This window comes from Barbus barbus (assembly GCF_936440315.1).
Source record: "Barbus barbus genome assembly, chromosome: 38".
In the NCBI taxonomy this organism is placed as follows: Eukaryota; Metazoa; Chordata; class Actinopteri; order Cypriniformes; family Cyprinidae; genus Barbus; species Barbus barbus.
This window is the reverse complement of record NC_136716.1, coordinates 13,860,360-13,883,742: the sequence shown is the minus strand read 5'-3', so window position 1 is coordinate 13,883,742 and position 23,383 is coordinate 13,860,360. Positions and strand designations below refer to the sequence as shown.

General features: G+C 38.9%; 2 protein-coding genes across 4 annotated transcripts in view; one reads left to right on the top strand and one right to left on the bottom strand.

The window, feature by feature from the left end:
* mkxa (mohawk homeobox a) overlaps positions 1-6,956 on the top strand; it is a 28,104-nt gene extending 21,148 nt beyond the window's left edge. The window contains exons 6-7 of one of the 2 annotated variants that reach the window (XM_079398431.1): positions 4,347-4,380; positions 4,511-6,956. In XM_079398431.1, coding sequence (XP_079254557.1) covers positions 4,347-4,380; positions 4,511-4,706 — 230 coding nt within the window. In that variant the 3' untranslated portion in view covers positions 4,707-6,956. The remainder of the gene's footprint in view (positions 1-4,346; positions 4,381-4,510) is intronic. The other variant, XM_079398432.1, reaches the window with a different exon arrangement.
* Positions 1-23,383, bottom strand: part of rab18a (RAB18A, member RAS oncogene family) — an 83,739-nt gene that overhangs the window by 45,474 nt on the left and 14,882 nt on the right. For both annotated transcript variants that reach the window (XR_013783190.1, XM_079398433.1), the window contains exon 8: positions 8,579-8,688. Coding sequence is in view for 1 of the 2 variants with exons in the window: in XM_079398433.1 (XP_079254559.1) it covers positions 8,582-8,688 (107 nt within the window). In the remaining variant the exon portion in view is untranslated. The remainder of the gene's footprint in view (positions 1-8,578; positions 8,689-23,383) is intronic.

Sequence of the window (23,383 nt, the reverse complement as noted above, 5' to 3'; positions counted from 1 at the left end):
CACCTCAGTCGTGGTATTGAGGGTGGAGAGAGCGCTGGACATTCACTCCCCCCACCTACAATTCCTGCCGGCCGGAGACTCGAACCCGCAACCTTCGGATTACAAATCCGACTCTCTAACCATTAGGCCACGACTTCCCCTAAATAGTTTTATAATAGGATAATATGCTGTAATAGGATTAGTCTAACAAATCTTTGGGTTTGTAATGCGTACCGAACCGAAAGCCTCGTACCGAACGGTTCAAAATTAATACGTGTATCGTTACACCACTAATAGATAGATAGATAGATACTGTACATGCAATCTGCTAGCAATCACATAATTTACTGCACAGCACAAGCTGACTGGCTTCTCCTGAAGCAAGCAAATGATTCTTCAGTCTTTGCAGTAAGTCTCTCTGAAACCCTCCACCTCCCCCAGCTCCACCTGTCTAGATCTGCTATGGGATTATGTCTATTCATGCAGCAGCAGCATATCTTACATGCTCATAGCAGCTGCAATGTTCAGGCAAATCTAGTTAGCCAAGACCAAATAAATTAACATTGTCATATCCAACATGCCATTATTTGTCAGTGCAATTGAAAGCAGTTTGTGCAGTAGTATGTAATGTACAGAGGCCATACATCTGCAGGTGTTTGCTGGTCTGACAGCTCTCAGTATCTTTTTAGCACTTCTTTCTGTTCTGTTCTTTCTCTTCCCATTTCCTGAGGTGATGGTAAGTGTACTGGGGTATTTTCAACACATCAGGCCTCTTTAGCAGCATTTTTATGGAGTATCACAAAAGTCCCCCAACACACAGCTAATAGAGCCCTTTCAAAACAGACCCGTTCAGTAGCAAAGTGCGCTGCAAAAACGGATTTAAAAACACCAGAAAAATAGTAACATCTAGCACATTTTGATTTATAGAGGATTTATAATTTCTTTGGCGCAGCCATTGTTTTTAAAAATCTGAGTTTTAGATGTTTTAGGCAGCAGCATTTGGAAACTGCAGTGGGTCTGCATCCAATTTTCAACAAGAGTTTCCCTGGGGGAGAGAACGGAGTCACAGTCTGCTCCCAAAAGAGGGTCGCTTAATGCACCGTGCAGACAAGCCCCCTTAGCACTGCTGGATACATCACATCAACATGAGTGACAGACATCAGCATCTGTATAGAGTTCAAAGGTTGTTGTTTTTTTCTTTTTTAAATATTTATTTATTTTTTTAATATCTTATGCTGATGAAGACTACATTTATTTGATCCAAAATACAGTAAAAAAAAAACCAGTTCCAGTCTTCAGTGTCACATGATCCTTCAGAAATCATTCTAATATGCTGATTTGTTGCCAATCATTATAAATGTTTAAAACAGTTCAAATGTTATGTGCTGCATAGGATGAAACTGAACTATGATAAATACAGTTTAATTGTTAGTTATTATTTTTTAACAATATTTCAAACATTTAAGGATTTCTTTCATATGGCACCAAACATTTTTATGTATATACAGGGTATATATACTTAAAAACAAATTCAAAGGTTCAAGTCTTTTTCCTTATTAAAATCTCAACACAACAGTTACACCACCTAGACATGCTAGACCTTAAGTCCTAGAAATATCAGAATGCCTTCTTTTTATAAATTAAAATGTTCATCATGCAAGATGTATTGAAGTCATTGCATATTGTATTTCTGAACAATAACTGATGCAGAAAAAAAAAATGTGTCATGACATTAGCCATTTCTCTTCATTTTCTTCTTTCTGTTTTCCAGATTTCATCTGTGTATCTATTCTAGTGGCTTCACCTCTCGCCCTCCCTCCCTCCCTCCCTCCCTCCCTCCCTCCCTCCCTCCCTCTCTTTCTTTTCTTCTATTCCTGAACATCAAGAGATTCATGCTATTTAGTAGATTAGATACCATTACCGGACCATGATTTAAGAGTGAGGAACGGGAGAATGTTGTCGTCTTTATTTGTTAGGCTAGTGGTTGTCAGTAGAAACCAGCCGTACAACTGCCAAGAGAGTAAACTGAGCTACTGTCACTGTGGTAATAATGTCAGACAAAAGCAGCAGCTCTATCACACAATCTGAATGCTATCCAAATCAAATTCATATTCAGTCCTGGAGCTGGTATTTTTAAGAAACCAAACCTGGTTTTTCACAGTAGCAGTTTATAAGCAGTCTATGTTGTTTGTATTTATCATCATATTCATACCGTTGATAAATGAGCTTGTCCAAGACAGAACAGACAGTTACGAGACTGAGAAAAGAGCAAACTTGGAAGAGCTGAATACTGGGGAAAAAAACTGTGTAATAATTTCAACGTTTAATGGCATGTGCAGCGAAGGACTGAATATCTGCTTTTGACAAAAAACAGATCTAGATGTGTTGTTTGTATCAAGTGCAATGAGAACAGCAAATCACAAAGCCCTCTGAAAGCAAAAGCTTATCTACAATCGAGAACAGACAACAACCACAACCAAATCCTGTAAATATAGAGAGATACAGATTGAGAAAAGTGAACCTGACACAAATACAGTCAAAGAAAATAAAAGACATTAAATATTGTGACAGGAACATTATGGGATCATTTGGAAAAATACAGAGAAATCAAACTCAGACTGGATGAATTAAGGCGAGATTTCCCCACGGAGAATCTCTAATCGTTCCATCTTTACATGAACTACTTGTTTCGCAATCACACACTCCGCTTTGGTTAATTGAACCCCAAACACATCTGTGAGTTTGGAGAGGAGAATAACACTGTTATTCTGACTAACACACTCATTCTCAGCCGTGTAAAACTATTACTGAACATGCTGAGCACAACAGGATATTTCCCAATCAGCCTCACACCAGCCTCAGGCGGTAATGGCCGCTGCTGGCCTTTCCTCAACACCCAGATAGCATTCAACACACATGTGAATGGTTTTTAAGGAAAAACAAGTTTAACACCGGCTCAGACGAGCCGTTGGGGATGATTAGGTGCTGTTTGGCCCTGCAGGTGTTCAGGCAGAGCTCCAAGGTCCGTTCCGGATCCAAGGGTTGTGTGTGAGCACAAGGTTTGGGATGGGATGAGGTGAACGCATGAAAAGCGCTGCCTCAGGGGGGAGAACCGAGACATCCGGAATAAGGCATGGGGCTTAACTCACCGAACTAACGCTACCCTGATCTGGATTTAGAGAATGATTCAGCGCCTGTAAAAGTCATTATAGATGAAAGTGTAAGGCACGTTAAACCATAACTGTCATGTCCAGTAAGAAATCAGCCTGGCACAATATCATATCTCTTTACAATCATTTTACAAGTTTGCAGGGTTATGTGTGCGCATTAAGAGGAAAAAGGACATGCTTGTTATTTGGGGCAGATTGTACTTGCAATTCGAGTCTCATAATTTATTACATGATTTAATACTGAACGCTGAAATCACTTGGATGCATCGGATCTGTCTAATTGTGTTCAGTCTTGATAATGAAATGCATTTAGGGAACAAAAGTTTCCTTTTGTCAATGTACAGTACTTTATTTTTGTGCACTAATATGAATATGAAAACTAAGAATTGACGCAAACTAAGAATTGCTACATACTGTTATAAACCCACAATTCTGAAAAAGAAATAAATGGCTAAATATAAAACCAGAAGAGGAAAAATTAAGTCTGAATTCTGAGATATAAAAATCACAATTCTAAAAAAGAAAATTGTGAGATGTTACCTTAAATTGCAAGATATAAATTTCAAGACATGAAGTAAGAATTTTCCAAATTAAAAGTCAACTAACTTTTTTTATTCTGTGGTAGAAACATGAGAAAAACAAAAAATGCTGTTAAATGAATGTCTCAATTAAATATATAAATCAACTAGACAAGTAAACTAAAGTAAATGTTTACATTTATATTTACCATTTAATATTTGGGATTTCATAAATTGACAATATAAATTTTTTTCTATCACATACAATTAAATAATTGAAATTAAATCATGTGTGTTATATGCAAATATGTATAATTTGTCAGTACTGTACACACCCTTGTGCGAGAGAGTGTGCGTGTGTGGTAGAGGAACTGGTGATTATCATTAAGTAATTAGCCTTAAGTGTGTTGCTGACCTCTGCATTTAACAAATAACACATTATCATTGTGCCAAGCATCTGGATATGGAAGATTCCACCATTCACAGAGTAAATGGAAACAAGCCTTTACAGTCTCAGTTACTGAAGCATCGCTCTCCATTCACACAAGTAGCACAGATTTACACATAAACAAGTCCTCTGAATGTTTACTTACAGTCCTACTCTGACTTTTCACATCTGCCAGCATTAAGATAGTGTTTTGTTATTGACACTGGGTTTGTCCTGTGCTTGTATTTACAGAGACTTTGGAGCACAGATCAAATAAATCTGACAGGTGTGTATAAGCAGAACTGCCATGCATATAAAAAAATACCCTTCACATTATTTCTGATTTAGTATGTAAGAATGACTTTGAATACAGCTACTGAGCATCTTTCGGTAACAGACCTTTTGTATGTCAACAGAAGCATGCAGAAGGAGAAAGGACAGAGGAAAGACGAGACATACTGGAGGGAGATCAACGCGGCCATGGCCCTCACTAACCTGGCTCAACCCAAGGACATGGCCACCGCCGCCACCACCACCAGCTGCATCATCCAGAAATCCTCACACATAGCTGAAATCAAGACTGTTAAAGTGCCTATCCTGCACAAATACTAATGCGCAGAAGATCCCGCTCTTCTACTTTTGGAATTCAGTTGTTTTGAATATTGTTTATTACTTTGTGGTACTGATAAAGAATTAATTTTTTGGTTCGTTTGTTTTTATTGTTATTACGAGTACGATGAAGTGCCCTGAAGTGCCGCACTTGTTTAGTTCACCGATTTGTGCATTTCCTTTGGGTCGCACAAGCTTTTTTGATAAGTGTTGATGAGTAACGACAGTATTTCTGAACGAGACACTTTTGCAATGTTAACTTATTTTGATATTAATCAGAAATTTGTATTGTATCGCACCAAAGTGCCTTCATGCATCTCAAAGGAGAGATTAGTGAGAATGTACAGTTCATGTCCTTTCTGAATGAAATAAAACGGTTGAAACGACAGGAGGAGTGTGTAGCGCACTCTTCTCGCAGCCTACAGGAGCTGATGACCTTAAAATAAAATCAGCACAAGTCACAAAGACATGCACGTGAACCTAAGGCCATTTCTGCTTGTTTTGTCTTAAAATCTCATGTGGCTGTGACTACGACATTGTTTTGTCTCTAAAATGGAAAACTTCAACTGTCACCTGCCAACATTAGCCGTGAGCCGAGAGATAAGTTCAGTCAGCTAACAACACATTCCAGGCCTTCCTTCCCAGCTAACAAGCAACGTTCTCCAAACTTTGGCAACAAATGTTCTTATGGTATTTTTGAAAGCACGTTTGTTCATTTATGTGGTCTTTAATAAGATTAGCACAAAAACGTTATTTATACATGGAATGTTTCATTTCTGAAAAGTTCTAGTTGGATGTTCAGGTTTTTTTACGTTATTACTTGCTGCAAAACGTTCAGAGAACATTTCTATAATGTTGGCAAAATTGCAATGTTCCTTTAACGTTTGCATAACCAAAAAATGACTTAAAACATTTTATAAAAACTGGATGTTTTGAATGTTCAGAGAACTTTCAAAAATAACAATTTGTAATGTAATGAAATGTTCTTAGAACATGTTTTTATTAGCTAGGTTAGTCTCTGCTTCCTCTCATACACTCTCAGTTATGCACATTTCTCAGACAAACAATGAGAAAGAGAGCGACAGACTTCAAGGTTTGGTCTGTATCTGTTTTAGAAGAGGACTGTGACCCAAAGGGATATTTATGAATCAATTATCAGCGCTAAACCGAATGTGTTGCCTTCTCACGTTTCTACTCTGAACAAGGTACTTCAGTGGAAGCAGTAAATGATTTGGCCAGTCGTGTTTTACCCCCTTTTCTCTCTCAGATGGTTAGAATTACTCTCAAATTGCTGTTTACAAGAAGTACGAGAGACACTTCCATGTAAAAAAATAAAAAAAAAAACATAGCAGTATTACCACATCTCTGATTCAGTGAACGTCCAAACTTTTTTGCAATCTCCTTTTGTTTGTCCTGCGGTTTTATCTCTTTTAGTTAGTGTTTTGCCTTTGGTTCAACCAAGCTGTGTTAGTCTTGTATCGACTGAATGGAAAGAAATTATGTTCAATGCTATGTTATGGATGCCAAGTATGTAATTTAGAGAATTAAAAGCCACTTTTAAAGTGAGCGAAGTAACACTAACTTTTGTTGGTTATCTTTTTTTTTTTTTGCTTGTGGTGAGAAGGCCAAAGATACTTGTTCAAAAAGTTTCAGGCACTTATCTGACTACACTCTCCTGCCTTGTTTCAGTATTAAAAATAATACTCACAAACACCCACTGAGACTATAATTCATAGGCACTATGTTCCTGTTTTCCAGCTCAGCAGAGTAGTGTAGCACATTTTTAGAACATTTCCTAACAAAACTGGGAAAATGTATGATCTGATCTGCTTTTGAAATCTAATTTTCCTTTCATTTTTTTTTTCTGTAATCCATTCAAATCACATGTGAATCTCTTTTGGCCTTTGCAGAGAACAAAGAGAGAAAGCATCAAATCTGAGTTTTACTAATTCTGTTTTTTTTATTATTATTATTCCCTTGCACACTCAGCTCTAAAGGAACCTGACAGACAAACAGCTATTTTGTGCACACTTTAGAACATTTCAAATTATTAAAGACTGTAAAAACAAGCTTGTAATAATAGGCTGATTTTTTTTATTGTTAAGTTATATACTTTTTTTATTTTAGAGACTGGATGTTTATCCAATGAAGGAATGCATAATATCTCATTTATTCTCTGATTTTCTTTTAATGTTCAGTTTTACACCAGGAACCTTGTTTACTTCAACGGAACATTAAATAAAAAAGTTTTTTTGATGAAAAGATGTTGCTTGGCGTTTCATCATTAGCATTTGCTTTCTGCACAATCCTCTGAAATCCTTCTTCATATAAAACCTGATCAGAGATATAATTGGTAACATTTAAACATAGGATATCCATTTGAGTTTTAACTTCAGTTTCTTTAGGAATAAACATGAGTTTAAAACGAATACATTCCTAATTGTTTTAGGGTCAACCTAAGACGAATAATTCACACTGCATTGAAATTTCACTAATTTGTCTCTGCGGCTTGACCTGAGTTCAGATGACGAGCTTTTCCTTTCTTATTTCTTTTTGAAAGCAGTCTTGTTAACTTTGCCAGAGGCAGAGACCTTGTTTGCCTTCACGCTGGTTTCAGCCTAGTAAATACAAAAACACCACACAGCACAAACAGAGCTGGAAATGGAAGATGAGAATGGAAGCCTGTGTGTTCTTGTCTTTCCTTAAGGGTTTAATCCTGAACAAATCCTGGGAATGGACACATAGTGCTCGCTGTGCTATTTACTGTGCACAGCACAAAGAGACGTGAAGCTGCACTCTTCATTTAGCTAAACAAATCGACAGTTAAGGCCTCCGCCGTCTAAACAAAGGGAAGCATTAATGTGCATTTCATTTACACTACAAAGTTATTCTTGAGCTGATCCACGAACCTTGACAACAGCATCAGGCTGGAGATGTGAAAACCCATTTTCTGCTTTTTAGGTCTCAAACTAAAGCATCTATCCATATACACTCTCACAAACACATATACAGTGGCCCCAAAGTAAGCTCATTCAACAAAAATCATCATTGCTTTAGATAAAAAATGTCAAAACCCAAGTTTCATCTGGAATGACTTTCTTGAGATATTTTGCATTAAAGGGTGCACTTTCTAAAACAAAATGTTATTTAGCTAGATATTTTTGTTCTATAAAGCACAGACATTCATATGTTTTAAAACAAAGTGAGAAACACTTTTTGTGGCCACATACAATGCCCACCCACTCTTGCTAACCTTGTTGTCAAAGAACAGTCTAAAAAAACGTACAAAAGAACATCAACACAAGAGAGAGAATATCAACAATGAATGAAAGATGAATAAAAACAAACAGAGCCACCAAGATATCCTGACTGTTTAGCCTCCAATCTCTGTCCTGATTTATCTCGCTCATCACCTCAAGCATCCCTTTTCACGGTAATGGTTCTAGCATGCTGCTTGGCCTGATTCAAAATAATGTGGAATCCATGGATATACATGCCAGTCATGCAGAATTGCAGAGAGAAAGAGCTTCAGCCTTTATTTTTTGTATTTAATACACATAAACAAGGGTGTAAAATTTCACTGAGGTATAGTTATACTATTATAGTATAGTATTATAAATATAATAGGATGCTGATGGACTGAAAAAAATTGAGGGAGGATGGCTTTCAGATCACATCATGATCAGACCTCCACCATAAAGGCCACTGGTACAAATCAAGTCCACTTGTCTCTCTTTAGCTCTCTCTGTCCTACTATTGTCTCTCCTCTGTTCCCCGGTTTCTCTCTAAGCAAGCTGGCAAAGACCAGCGCTCTGAGCAGAACTTTCCATCGAGGCCATTTGCTGAAATGTTTGAGCAGGTTTTGTGGATCTCACCCATTATCTAGCTGAACAGGTTGGGATGCTGAGCCAGCAAGCTGTGTGACACACTCCAGACGTCTCTCCACCCTTCTCATCAGACACCGGGTCCAAGTTGCTGTCAAACACTAAACACACACACACACACACACTGAGCACAAAGAAATCCCAAAAATCATCTAAACAGGGGAAAAAGTGCTTCAGTCAGATGAAGAAATTTGACCTGTGTCCCATATTGGAATAATTAGTTACTTTGCCTCGATGGTCTGTTGGTTCATTAATGATCAATTGCCTGTATGGAGACATACGCTGGATACAGAGTGCAGAACCTGAGCACTGATTAGCCACTGGGTCAGATACTGTTCCAACCCTATACTGATTATAAATGTACATTTGTTACATATTTTGTCCATTATGCACAACAAAGAAAATGAGTGTATATATATATATATATAAATGAGTATATACATAAAATTTATTTATGTATGTATCTTCATGTGTGTGTGTATTTATACATACATACATACACAGCACGCACACATATATTATGTAAACATAAAATTTTATTTTGGATGCGACTAATCGATTTGACAGCCTTTAGAGACATATTCAGCACTATTACAAAGACATAATTTATCCTACAGGTGGCAGGAGAATCTCTCATTTAATTTATTTAATCTATAATAAATGAATAATTAAATGTATTGTTATAAAATATGATAAAAACTTATAAATAAACAGTTACACTATAATACATAACTCCTCTTCATAAATCATTTACATAATTTTTTGGCATTTCTTACCTGTGCTACTCTCTTTGTTAGGCACTAATATATATAAAAAAAGAGTAAGGTAACATAATCAAAGAATAAAATGCATCATGGTTTCCACAAATATATTGAGCAGCACAACTGTTTTCAACACTGATAATAATAAGAAACATTTCTTGAATACCAAATCAACATATTACAATGATTTCTGAAGGATCATGTGACACTGAAGACTGGGGTAATTTCTGATGAAAGATTAGCATTGTCATCACAGGAATAAATGACATTTTATAATATATTTAAAATAGTCATAATATTTTACAGTATTACTGTTTTAATTGTGTGTCTGATTAAGCATGAGGGCATAAGAAACTTCTCTTGAAAACCCTTTTTTTTTTATTATGTTTTTTTTTATTACCGACCTTAGGAATTAATAGGATTTCCAAAAACAGGGCAATTTTTCAAAGCCATAAGAGAACTTTTTCCTTAACCAGAGCTTGATTCACCTTAGAAATTTAATATATTCTAAGATTTTTCTTTAATATCTTTTATGTGCATAAATGCCACAAAAACTACAATAGTCTGGTTTCACAGATAATAAGTTTGATCCATTGCATTATGTTTCCTAATGGATTATTTCCTTTAGATCTTTTTTGTTTTCATTTGAGAGAAGGTGGTAGTTGGCATTGTTTTCCTGTAGCTCTTATTATTCTTCCAGATTCACAGATATTTCAAGGAATCTCACTCCTTCCTTTATTCTGGCTAAGACTTCACTCTTCAGAGCAGCACGGATGCAAGCGTGTTTCTGTGGCCGTACTTCAGCGCACTAACCTGAGGTGCTCAAAACATTTCCTGTCTTTAATTCATACTGTGAACCTCCAAGTAACCACAAGAAATGTTAAGAGAGAAAATAAGTGGTTTCAAAGGCGTGTTATTAAAATACAAATGCACAATATGCTGCTTTGTGTAGCGCTCTGTGAAGACATATAACAGAAATGTTTTACGGAAAAGGGATTAATCAGACACTGCTGGAATTTCCACTCACTCTGAATGTGTTGTGGCCCAAAAAAGGAGAAGTATGACTTTAAATCTGAGGCTACATCATGAGAATAGATTTTGTTAAACCAACAGTAATAATAATAATAATAATAATAATAATAATGGTCACACTTTATTTTAAAGTCAGATTCTCGCAATAAAAAAAAAACATGAATTATGACTTGTCTCAATAAATTCCTAATATGCTGCTTATTAAGTTAGTAAGGTAGCTGTCAGGGTTAGGGATGTAGAATATGATCATGCAGAATATTTGCTTTATAAGTACTATAAACAGCCAAAATGTTAATAATAGGCATGCTAATAAGCAACTAGTTCATTGTGAGAATTGGTCCCTATACTTAAGTGTTACAATAATAATAATAATAACCCTAATAATAAAAATAACCCTAACCCTAATAATAATAATCTAGTTTAAGTTCTATTTAAAATGTATTAATATATTTATTTATTAATTCATTCATTGTATCCAGGTGAATACAGATGAGTAATACGCACATATTTCTGAGAAAAAGTGACCTTAGGTCAAGGCATCAAAGGAAATGTTTCATATCTTATGCATGTTACTCACATGGGTGATACAAACTGTAAAATAGATAACAAAAGTAATATTCTGAAAACTTCAAATTGTATATTTGAGTGCAATGGTTGAAAAATAACAAGAATAACAACAGTAACATTTAGGTATTTTAGTTTCTTGTTTTGTTTTTAAATAAATGAATAATAATAATATTGTTAGCAGTATAAATAGTTAAAGGAACATTTTGGCTGTAAGTGAAGGGCTGCTTAAGCCTTAGAGATTGGATTGTGGTTGTAAATGAGACAAAAGTTTGGGAAACACTATTTTATAGTACAGTATTAGATAATTACTTTCATTTTGATTTAATAATCTAAGTTCTCCAGAGTTTATATACTCTTCCTCTGTTCGCTATGAAACAGGACGAAGAGAAACAATCTGACTTCCACTCGTTCTGTCTAAACTTCTTTCTTAAATCAAGTATATTCGCTGCTATACTCCTGTGTTTTGTTTAGAATAACTGACTTTCATGTCTGAACCGGATCAGTCCTTGCCAGGTCAGAAGTGCCATGCCACGAGTGGTTATGACAGCAGAAATATATTACACATCAGGAGCCCGAACCACACAGCACATAATGACAAGATCAAACATAAAAGACACGGAGAGGAGGGGGCGAAACCTCAGGGCCCATGTTTCTCTGTCTAATATTTCTAAACCGAAAGTTAAATAAATTCCTCAGTACAGTGAAGTGGAACCGCGTCAGTAGAGCAGATGGAAGGGATGGCAGCTGCAGCTGGAATGCGGTTTGGCTGAGAGGGACAGCTAGAGAAAGAAAGCAACGTCCTCACGCGCTTCAGCCGTTCATATTCTCCGATACACTGTTGATGAAGTGTTCTTCATTTGTGTGTGTGTGTGTGTGTGTGTGTGCGGCATGGAGTCAAAAGAAAGCACTTAAAAAATGTAAAGGTAACAGCGACGACTCCACTTTGGATAAACCTACTGTTGTCAATAAACAACCCGTCTAGACTCCAACTCAAAATATTGGTCTCTGGGTACGTTTTGTGATGTCTTCTAGACTATACAATGATAAATACACAGAAATCATATTCGATGCCTATGTCCGCTTGCCAAATGTTTTCAGGCAGACAATATTTACAACTAAACTGACAGTAACACATATTAGCGCATCATATCACAATGAAAAATTACAGACAAAAGTTTCCATCCGCCTAGAGTCACAGTGTTTTAAATGTGACCTCTGAATGGGGCTTATGATTTACAAATTACCATCTGTAACACAAAACCTCAACTCACTTTGCTCTCAGAGTCTCCCTTTTTCTTTCCTGGGCTGCTGTTAGTTCAACTATCTCTGTGTCTGTAATATATCAGTTGCTCTCAGTTCCTCTCACACCCAATCTGAATCCTAACCATAGCAGGGTGAAACAGATGTCATACTGTTCTGAGTGTGCCGATATAACATTTTCAGTGTGTAAGATTTTTCAATGACTCTTTCTGCGGGTTACATCCAGTAGGTGGTGACAAGTAATTGAATCATTTATTCAACCAATTCGTTCAAAACACTTTCAGCAATGAAAAAAGTTACTGCCTTTATGAGTGAATCATTGAATCATTCTCTCAAACAAGTCATTCAGAAATGCTGAATTATTTAGGAAAGAAACAAGACAATTGCTACATCCAATATGCATACTTTCCAACTATATTATATACAGTAGTAGGCAAAACACAACAGATGACTTACTACTTTTGGCTAGATTTCATAGTGCGCATTCAGTTGACACTTATGAGTATCTTATGGGTACGGTGACTGAGAGTGCTCAACGTGCTGCAACTTAAGAAAACACATGCAAATAGAAAAAGCACCAGCAAACTAAGAAAATATTTTCATCGGTTTGACAACACATGCTGCAAATACTCAAAATACAGAAATGCGCTACAAATACTAGCAACACAACCCAATACAGAAATGTGCTGCAGATACGCACAATACGACCAAATACAGAAAAGCATTGCAAGTAGCACAGACCACAACGGAAATGTTTCAAGGTATCCCCAAAAACCCATATGCAAATTAACCATGGTTTTATTATAGTAAAAGTGTAACCATGTTTTTTGGTGCATTGACTGACATTTGTATAACAACAGCTGCACAAATACCATAGTTAAACTATGGTGTAGCAAAACCATGGTTTAATAATAGTAACCATGTTTTTTATTTTTTATCGTAAATCCATTTTTGTAAAGGAAGTTTGCCAGCTTACATAACGCTCCACAGTTATGGTAATTGTGTATTATTAATATATATTAGCCTAAATAAGCTGATGAAATACACAACTACTGTTTATAATGTCCAGTATATTAATATAATATCCCAAAAAGCTAAGGAATCATATGATCAGGATGAACAAAAATCTCACCTTTCAGAGTAGACGCTGATAAGCTTGTCCTAGACAGATTCGTCACTTGTTGCGGTTCACTTAAATATTTGCGATGTGGTCTGTGCATATTTGTTGGTAGTATTTGCAGCATGTTGTAATAGTCACCTATTTCTGCCTTTATGTACAGCTTTTTGAGGTGATGATAAACATGCTTTGTTGTATTGTTTTTCCTTTTCACATGAAAAAAAGCTAACTGTTGTATCAGATGCCTGTGGTGTAATCACGGACTATTATATGGACTTTTATTTGTTTTTGTTTTGTCCTCTCGTCATGGTTATGTCATGCAATATGGTTTTAAGGAGAAGGGGAAGTGACGTCGGGAGAGCACTCCGGAGTTCAAACGGGGAAGCGGTCTGAGTTTAGCGGGCTCTGTGTAGTAGTTGCATGAAGTAAGTCCACGGGGATATATTGACTGCGGCTTCTCGTCACACTTCTCCTTATATTTTTGGTTTTGTGTCTTTTTCTTCTCGCGGAGGACATTGTAGTTCCGTACGGACAATTTATGTCACTTGAATGAATATTCGGTCTGCTGGCCAGGACATTGGGACAGTGGGACATTGGGGTTTTGAGGGTTAAATGTGTGTGGATAATTTGAGAATGTTTGTTTGCTGTGTCGGAGTGCGGCCGTGCCTCCAGCTGTGGAAAAAGCGCATGTTGTTGCCCGTTTGGGTATTATAATGTGTTATATCTCTCAATACACTTGGTTTAACTTGTTTCATGGTTTTTTCGTTAATATATAATTAATTCAAGTCTACATACATGTAGATTTTATTCTATATTTTTTTCTTTAGTGTTTATTTAACGAAGGTAAGCTGTTACTGGTTTTATTTATATCAGTAGGTATCAGATCCGCCCGTTACCTTATGTTTTGCGTGCAGTACTTTTCTCTTGCTTTGAAAGTGTAAGGGAAATTGTTACAGATTGGTGGCCCGTACGGGGATCTTGGATGATTTTGTTTTTGGTATTGTTGTGAATGTATACCCGTTTTTTCCTACTGTAAAACATTGTTGTTTATTCTGGGTTTTCATTACAAATACTTTTGATACATGCTGCGGGAAAAGGGGAAAATAATAATAGCAATGGAACACACACAGGTTTTTGAGACTTTTTATTTTCTGTTGGGTTAAATGGTGTAGGCAGTGTAAAAAGGAGAAATAGCCTATATAGTAGCTTACTAAGGTTACCTCAGTCAATACATATATATGTAGTTTTACACAGTCTTTGCACATTCACTCAAGGCAGGTTAATTACTTTGCATTATTGCTACATTGCATTATTTACACACCCTTGTTGACTTAATTATTCACGCCATTAATGGCTGCCCCAAGCCAGCAGGGGACCAATGTGGTAAATTATGGGCCCCAAGATGGTGCCGCCTCTCTTATAGATTGGGATCCAGAACCCATCCCTTCTGAGGAAGCTGACCCATATCGCCACGTTACCACTAGACACAACCAAAGTGGTGTCACAGAAATAACCACCTTGTTGGACTCTCTGTATCTAGATCCACCGGCAGAAGAACAACCACCGCTGGATGAGGATGAGGATGCTGAAGGAGTCTCGATGGGGGAACAAATCCAGGAACTTCAGTTAAAGATGGAGACCTTGGAAAACCGTCTCAAAGACTCAAATGACAGCACACTCAACAGGGAGGAGGGTCTCAGAGCATCTATTGAGACAATGCTTAAGGAGGCTAAAGAGTATGTTGACATTAAGTTGCAGAGATTTGATCAGGTGTTGGTGGACTGCTTAAAGCGAAGAGATAAGCAGTGGGGTGAAGAACTGGAAACAAAGATTCGCAACAGAAAACGTTCCTCTTGGAGGCCAGCTAGTTTCTCCACACCGACGGGCTTTTCATCTGCTGATCAGGGTATGTCTAAAGGGGATGTCACCCTTCCACCATCTGGGGCAGCTACCGCTAAACCCCCTATTAGAATGGAGTTTCCCCAGTTCGGGGAGTCGAGGGAGTCTACTGATGTCACTGATTTCATTGAGCAGTGTGAGAACTTTCTCACCCTCAGGCCACTGAGTGACTTTGAGCTGGTAGGCACACTCAATGCTGTTCTTAAAGGGCCAGCACGGAGCTGGTGGTTGGCTTCCCGCGGCAAGATTTCCAACTGGGAAGAATTTAAAAGTGCTTTCCTTGAGGCTTTCCTGCCTACTGATTACCAGACAGAGATTGAGGATCAACTACGCTTACAGGTGTAGTCACCCTCCCAGTGCATTCGGGATTTTGCCTACGATCATCGGGCACTCTGTCTGAAATGGAGACCAGATATGGAGGAAGATGAGATTGTGCGGCGCATCCTTAGTGCATGTAACCCAAGGCTGGCCAGTGGTCTTCGGGGTATCGTGTCTACCGTGGAACAGGTGGTCAAGGTGGGATCGCTTATTGAGAAGGATTGGAGTAAATCTAAGGATTATTGGAGTCGTGTACAACAATCCCACCCTTCAGACCGCTCTTCTAAAAAACCTATCAAAAAATCTGAACACGGACAAGGCCGGGGGCATAGTGCGGATGTGGCCACCGTTTTCGGTATTCCAACCCTCCTGGTGGTGCCAATAGCCATCCGAGGCTCCAGTGGTGATGCTGTCCTTGATTCAGGGTGCACGTACTCCTTAATGAGTAAAACTCTGTGGAACAACATAAAAAAGGCAGGTGAAACACTGAGTGCAAGTGAAATTCCAAGGTTCATTATGGCAAATGGCCAAGAGAGTAAAGCTATAGGGACAACCACCTTACTCCTCTCCCTTCATGATGCCCATATCACCGTCAGCATACATGTACTCAGTGATGATCAGCTTTGCATGCCCTTACTGCTGGGTTTAGATTTCATGTGCGCCAGCCAAATTGTTTTGAAGCCCCACCTGAGGAAATATGTGATGCCAGGCGGCAAAGAGTATCGGTTCTTGCCTAAGGGTCGTGAGGCCCTGTGGTGGAGACATGCAGAACCTATAATTAATTTTTACATGGCAGTGATGGATGAGGTCGGTAACAAACTTCCTCCAGTTCCGCTGTTTGACGCACAGCCTGAGCTGGTTAGACCACTGCTGCAGAAGTGGCCTACAGTTTGGACAGATTCCACCGGTGCCACCGACGTTGTAAAACATAAGATCTTGACTACTGACGAGCTGCCAATACGGAGGAGAGCTTATAGAGTGTCACCACAAAAGCAAGCGGTTATTGAGGAACAGATGAAGAAAATGCTCAAAAATGGTGTCATAGAGCCTTCCACTTCTACTTGGGCCTCCCCAGTGGTTTTGACACCTAAGAAGGATGGAACGCTCCGTTTCTGTGTGGACTTCAGAGGACTTAATGCCAAAACACACCATGATGCTTACCCAATGCCACTGATTCATGAGATCTTAGAGTCCATGCACGGAGCACAATATTTTAGCTCGCTTGACCTTCAGAGTGGGTACTGGCAGGTGGCCATGGATGAGGAAAGCAAACAAAAAACAGCTATGATCACCCACCTAGGCCTATTCCAATTTAAGGTCATGCCTTTCGGGCTGAGAAATGCGGGTGCCACCTTTCAACGTTTGATGGAGAATGTTCTGGGGGAGTTGAAGTGCCGAACCTGTTTTGTCTACATAGATGACATTATTGTCTTCTCCAAGACTCGCGAGCAGCACCTGGGTGACTTGGAGGCAGTGTTTAAAAAACTTCATCAGGCCCACCTAACTCTGAATGTTGCAAAATGCCACCTCATGCAAACTCAACTTACCTTCCTAGGACATGTGGTCTCAGGTAAAGGCGTGGAGATGGAAACGGCAAAGGTGGAGGCCATCACAGCTTACCCAGCCCCAACAGATCTGAAAAGTCTCCGGAGATTCCTGGGGTTGGTGGGCTGGTACCATAAGTTCATTCCTCGGCTGTCAGACATTGTTGCTCCTCTTAATAACCTCAAGGAAAAAGGAGTCAAGTGGGAGTGGAATGAGCAGTGTCAGGTTGCTTTTGAACATCTTAACCTGTTAGCCTGCACCAGAGCGACCTCGCACTGAACGCTCTTTGTTTGCATGTGTCATTGTTTTCTAATAGAATAAATGAAACGGGACAAAGTTAATCTTGTCAAACTCTATATCATTCTGAGGGTCTAAGCCTCAAGCATCGACGACAGATCGCTGTTTTTCGATGGAAAGCTTATAAGGAATGAGTGGCACAAATTTGCTACATTTGTGTAAGCAGTACACATCCAAACACGCAGAGTAAAAAAGCCGTACATACCTTTATCATTGTAATAACGAGCCACAAACGCGTCCACTGCTGAAATCCCAGTTTAGTTAGAGAGGTAAGGGTCCACAGAAAAACATCCCAGCGAGCACTTTTAGTCCAGCGAAACAATAACGTTGTAATAAGGATGAATATTCCTTTGTTTACGTTTCATTTCTTCAGAGAGTTATTGTTCGCGTCCGTTATGGAATAAATTACGCTCAAAAACAGCGTCTTGGTGGTAAAAAAACAAAACGATTTTGTAGAATACGGTCTTACAAACATAATGAGACCGTCTACGGAAAAAAAAGTCTCAGAAAAGCGGAATATAGATTATTTGAATTTGGCGCTCCCTCCTGCCGGCAGTGACGCTTCTGTGACGCACGCTGTCATCTGAGCGGGGCATAACTTAGCGATCTGCTTTATCCATAAAAAACTGTTTTTTTTTTCTTCTACATTTTTTATATGTGTGTGTGTGTATTGTGTGGGGAATGTGGCCGTGTCTGCATGATTATAATCTGTATGGACGCACATCAGCGTGTTTATTAGCGACTCTATGACGGCTATCATTGTGATTCATTGATCAGCTATTATTGATTATATGGCCCATCTGTTTGATTATAATCTGAATGGAAGCACATCAGCGTGTGTTTACTGACTCTATGACCATGTCTGGCAATATCACTTCACGTCTGGCAGTGATATTTATCATTGTAATAACGAATAACGAAGAATACTTCAGTATACATACTATATACAAAGCATTTTTTTCTATTTTTTTTCCTTTTTTATTACTCAAATAATTATTTTTGTATTTTTTAGTGCTCAAATAAATCTGTCTATTATTTTATAATTGAAAAACTATGCAGGAACATGTATAATGACTAAAATAGCTTGTATAATTCTGCAATCCATTTGGTGGTTATTTTTCCTCAAACAGGGGGGTGGGGGGACTATAAATAGTTTCAGAAAAAATATTGCAGGAATCTCATTTTTCATGGTATCTTCTTCAAATTTGAAATATGAACTGATGAGACACATGGCTTTCGATCCATTACTTTTCTGGATTGCTCCAGGACTTATTTCATGTATTTGTATATGAAATAAAAAAACATTCAGTGTGGAAAAATATTTTTCAAGGCACGTCAGTGTCTATAACTTTTTATCTTTTTGAGCATTATCAACTCTGGATGATAGATAGTAAAGCCCAGAGTCTCTTCTTTCCAAAGATACCTAATTTGTTTGTGTAAGCACACTTTGTCACAAACTGTTACCATTTTAATTCAGGTAGGTTATTTTCACCTGCGAGGCCCTAAATGGGGTTGAAGGTTAACAGGTTAAAGGGTTGCTGCAGTCCCCACCAGTGCTGGCTCAGCCAGAGCCACAGTCTGGTTTTCAGGTGCACTGTGACTCCAGTGATGTGGGTTTGGGGACTGTTTTGATGCAGATAATCGAGGGTGAAGACAGAGCCATTGCATTTGCCTCAAGAGCTCTCCATGGCGCTGAGCTGAGATACTCCACCTCAGAAAAAGAGTGCTTGGCGGTTGTATGGGCGGTGGAAAAGTGGCGTCATTACCTTGAAGGAGAGGCATTTGATGTGTATACAGACCACAGCGCACTGGCCTGGGCATTCAACTGTCCTAAGACGTCATCACGGCTCACAAGATGGACTTTGCGTCTACAGGCATTCACCTTCCGAGTGCATTATAAAAAAGGCTGCTGTAATGTAGTTCCTGATGCTCTGTCCCGAGTTCCTCTTCCACAGGATGGGAGGGTATGTGTGGCAGTCGCAAAATCTTACTGGTCTGACCTACCCAAGTCGCTTCAGGACATTGGAAAAGCTCAGCAGACAGACCCCTTATGCCAAGATCTTGGTCACACTATTGGTCAGCACTCACCTGATCGTCTCCATCACCAGCAGCAGCAGGGAGTGTTGTACCGGGGTGTACCGTCTAAGTATGGCGGTTTTAATTACCAGTTGGTTGTTCCCGCTAACTTAGTTGCAGAGTTTCTGGCTTACTTCCACGACAGTCCGTTGGGAGGTCACCTAGGAAGGATGAAGACCCTCCTGAAGATCCTGGAGGTGGCCTGGTGGCCCACAGTGCGCAAGGATGTTTGGACCCATGTCCGAGTTTGCCATGTCTGTCAACAGTACAAGGGTTCGAATGAAAAGCCAGCTGGTTTTCTCCAATCGACAGAAGTCAAAGTACCAGGGGAGATGATAGGAGTGGACTTTATGGGGCCATTCCCTCTCAGTAAAGCCCGGAATTCAGTTTTAATGGTGGTTGTCGACTATTTTAGTAAGTGGGTGGAACTGTTTGCATTGAAGGATGCCAAGACACCAAAGGTCTGCCAAATCTTGAAGAATGATATCTTTACACGCTGGGGGGTACCTGCCTTCCTTGTGTCTGACCGGGGGCCTCAATTCACTAGTCACTTATTTTCCAGCCTGTGTGAATCATGGGGTGTTACCCAAAAGCTCACGACAGCATACCATCCCCAGACAAACCTTACGGAGAGGGTCAACAGGACCCTTAAGACCATGATGGCCTCCTTTGTAGGCGAACATCATCAGGACTGGGATCGGTGGCTGCCTGAGTTCCGGTTGGCTATCACCACTGCCGTGCATGAGACCACTGGTGTGTCCCCTGCGGTGCTGGCTTTGGGGCGCAGCCTTAAAGGCCCGTTAGAACGCCTTATTCACAAGTCTCCTGCACCCAATACATCTACATACCACACAGTGCACTCACATACATTATTACTGAAGGAGGTCGAACGACATGTGGGAATGGCAAAAGCCAGACAAGCCAGGTACTATAATGCACGACGCAAAGATGTACACTTTGCAGTTGGGGATCTGGTCTGGGTTAGGTTACATCCTCTGTATAAAGCCTCAGCTAAATTCTCTGCCAAGTTTGCACCCAAATGGTCAGGGCCTGTTAAGGTAGAGAAACAACTAGGTCCTGTAAACTACCGTGTTCGTTGGCTAACTGATAAACTGAAGGTGGATAACGTAAATGTGGTCGACTTGAAACCATTCTATGGTCCCAATAAGCCGCTGGCTGGGGGGGGGGGGGGAATGTAATAGTCACCTATTTCTGCCTTTATGTACAGCTTTTTGAGGTGATGATAAACATGCTTTGTTGTATTGTTTTTCCTTTTCACATGAAAAAAAGCTAACTGTTGTATCAGATGCCTGTGGTGTAATCACGGACTATTATATGGACTTTTATTTGTTTTTGTTTTGTCCTCTCGTCATGGTTATGTCATGCAATATGGTTTTAAGGAGAAGGGGAAGTGACGTCGGGAGAGCACTCCGGAGTTCAAACGGGGAAGCGGTCTGAGTTTAGCGGGCTCTGTGTAGTAGTTGCATGAAGAATTCATCAAAGGGACTAATACCCTATCGTTTTGGGATTACAAGTCAATGGTTTTCTGGACTACCACAGCTTCCCATCGGCTAAACAGACTGTGGCGAGATTGCGTAAGTCCACGGGGATATATTGACTGTGGCTTCTCGTCACGCTTCTCCTTATATTTTTGGTTTTGTGTCTTTTTCTTCTCGCGGAGGACATTGTAGTTCCGTACGGACAATTTATGTCACTTGAATGAATATTCGGTCTGCTGGCCAGGACATTGGGACAGTGGGACATTGGGGTTTTGAGGGTTAAATGTGTGTGGATAATTTGAGAATGTTTGTTTGCTGTGTCGGAGTGCGGCCGTGCCTCCAGCTGTGGAAAAAGCGCATGTTGTTGCCTGTTTGGGTATTATAATGTGTTATAGCTCTCAATACACTTGGTTTAACTTGTGTTTCATGTTTTTTTCGTTAATATATAATTAATTCAAGTCTACATACATGTAGATTTTATTCTATATTTTTTTCTTTAGTGTTTATTTAACGAAAGTAAGCTGTTACTGGTTTTATTTATATCAGTAGGTATCAGATCCGCCCGTTACCTTATGTTTTGCGTGCAGTACTTTTCTCTTGCTTTGATAGTGTAAGGGAAATTGCTACAATGTGTTGTCAAACTGATGAAGATATTTGCTTAATTTGCTGGCGTTGTTTTCTATTTTCATGTGTTTTTTCATTTGCAGCGCCTCTCAGCCACCATACATGAGGCCATGATTGATGTATCAGATTACATTCATACACACATTCATACAATATAAAACATATATTCTAAAGTAATTGCTTGTTCAAAGAAGTACCTTTTTGGATGCAGCCTTGGTGCTTTTATGAGTCATTGAATCATTCACTGAAATAATTAGCTTAAAAACACTAATTCAGGAACAAAAAATAAATAAACAAAAAGCAGGTAATTCTGTTTTGGCTGCTTTTGCCAATATTTTTATGGGTGGAGCAAAATATAACTAGCAATATTATGTCTAAAATGTATAAGTTACTCTATTTTAATTTATTGTGTTTTGCATAAAAGTAATACACTTGCAATCTTGCTGTTGGTCTGAATATCAGCATATGGCTGTGATTATCTGCGGCCTCATTCCTATGGCCAAATGACAGGTTTAATAATTGTTGCACTCTCACTCACACACACTCTCTCTTACACTTAATGTGACATATTTTCTCTCAGGGAATCCACAATTACACATGTAAACTTGGCAGGCAATGTGGCATCACTTTGCCAGTGGGTATTTTGGGGCAGCACTCATACATGAGTGCTATGATGGCTTCATAAATCTGAATGCTAACGGACACTTTCCACAGGCAGGCCCCTGGCCCTTCATACACTGATTTGATCTCTAACTCACAAATTTTTAAACATGTCTTTATGCGTTTGTATTTTTGATATAACCCTGATGTCTAGATTTTAACTCCACGGCGGGAGACTTGTGGTGAGCAGGAGTCACTTTACAACATATTAAGAGAGCTCAGTGCTCTTTAAGTGAGGAGAAACGAGTCCAAAGACCAGAACTAGAGTTTGATAGAGGCCTTATCTCTAAATAAGTCTTGTGACAGCAAAACAATTTTTTCAATTACACAGTCAGTCATCAAACAAAAGAGGTTAGTTCTCCAGGGAAAAAAAGAAAAGTTGGGCCAGACTGCAACTTTTCCGCTTCTTTCTTTGTTTTGCTCCTGGAAAATGATTGATTGGCCAACATAATTGAATCAACATTGAATCTTTGTGCACATGCACATCATATTACAAATAGGGCTCTTGCTCTCTGTCGTCTATCCAAAGCAATAAAAAGACAATAAAACAGAGAGATGTGCCTGGGAATCGCTCTATGATGGTAATATATGTTTCTCTAGATCCTCTGACGTCCAGTGTAGTTCACCGAAACACTCCACTTTCCAGTCAAACAATTGCTAACCATCAAAGGTCCTATGAGGTCTCCACCACAACAGATGGCTTAATCCAGGCCCGAAGATTAGACAAACTACTGGATTTATAAAAACTGACAGCATAACGTGAGTTTGTCCTCTTTGGAACGAAATAGCCATCGTTCAGAAGCTCTTTTACTGATATTCTGGAGGCTTTGCTTTTGACATTTGGGATTGTTGAATCTCAGAGGTGCAGACTTTTAATTCAAATACTGGGCTGATATTAAACAGGGTATATGAAATTAAACAAGTCAACGCAAGTGAAAAAAAACCCAATGTGATTGTTACATTTGAATATGAAATAATATAATTTGACTACATTTTTAAAGAATAAACAAACTATATATTAATTCCTATAAACAATCCTATATACATATATGACCCTGGACCACAAAACCAGTCTTAAGTCACTGAGGTATATTTGTAGCAATAGCCAAAAATACATGTGTGTCAAAATTATAGATTTTTC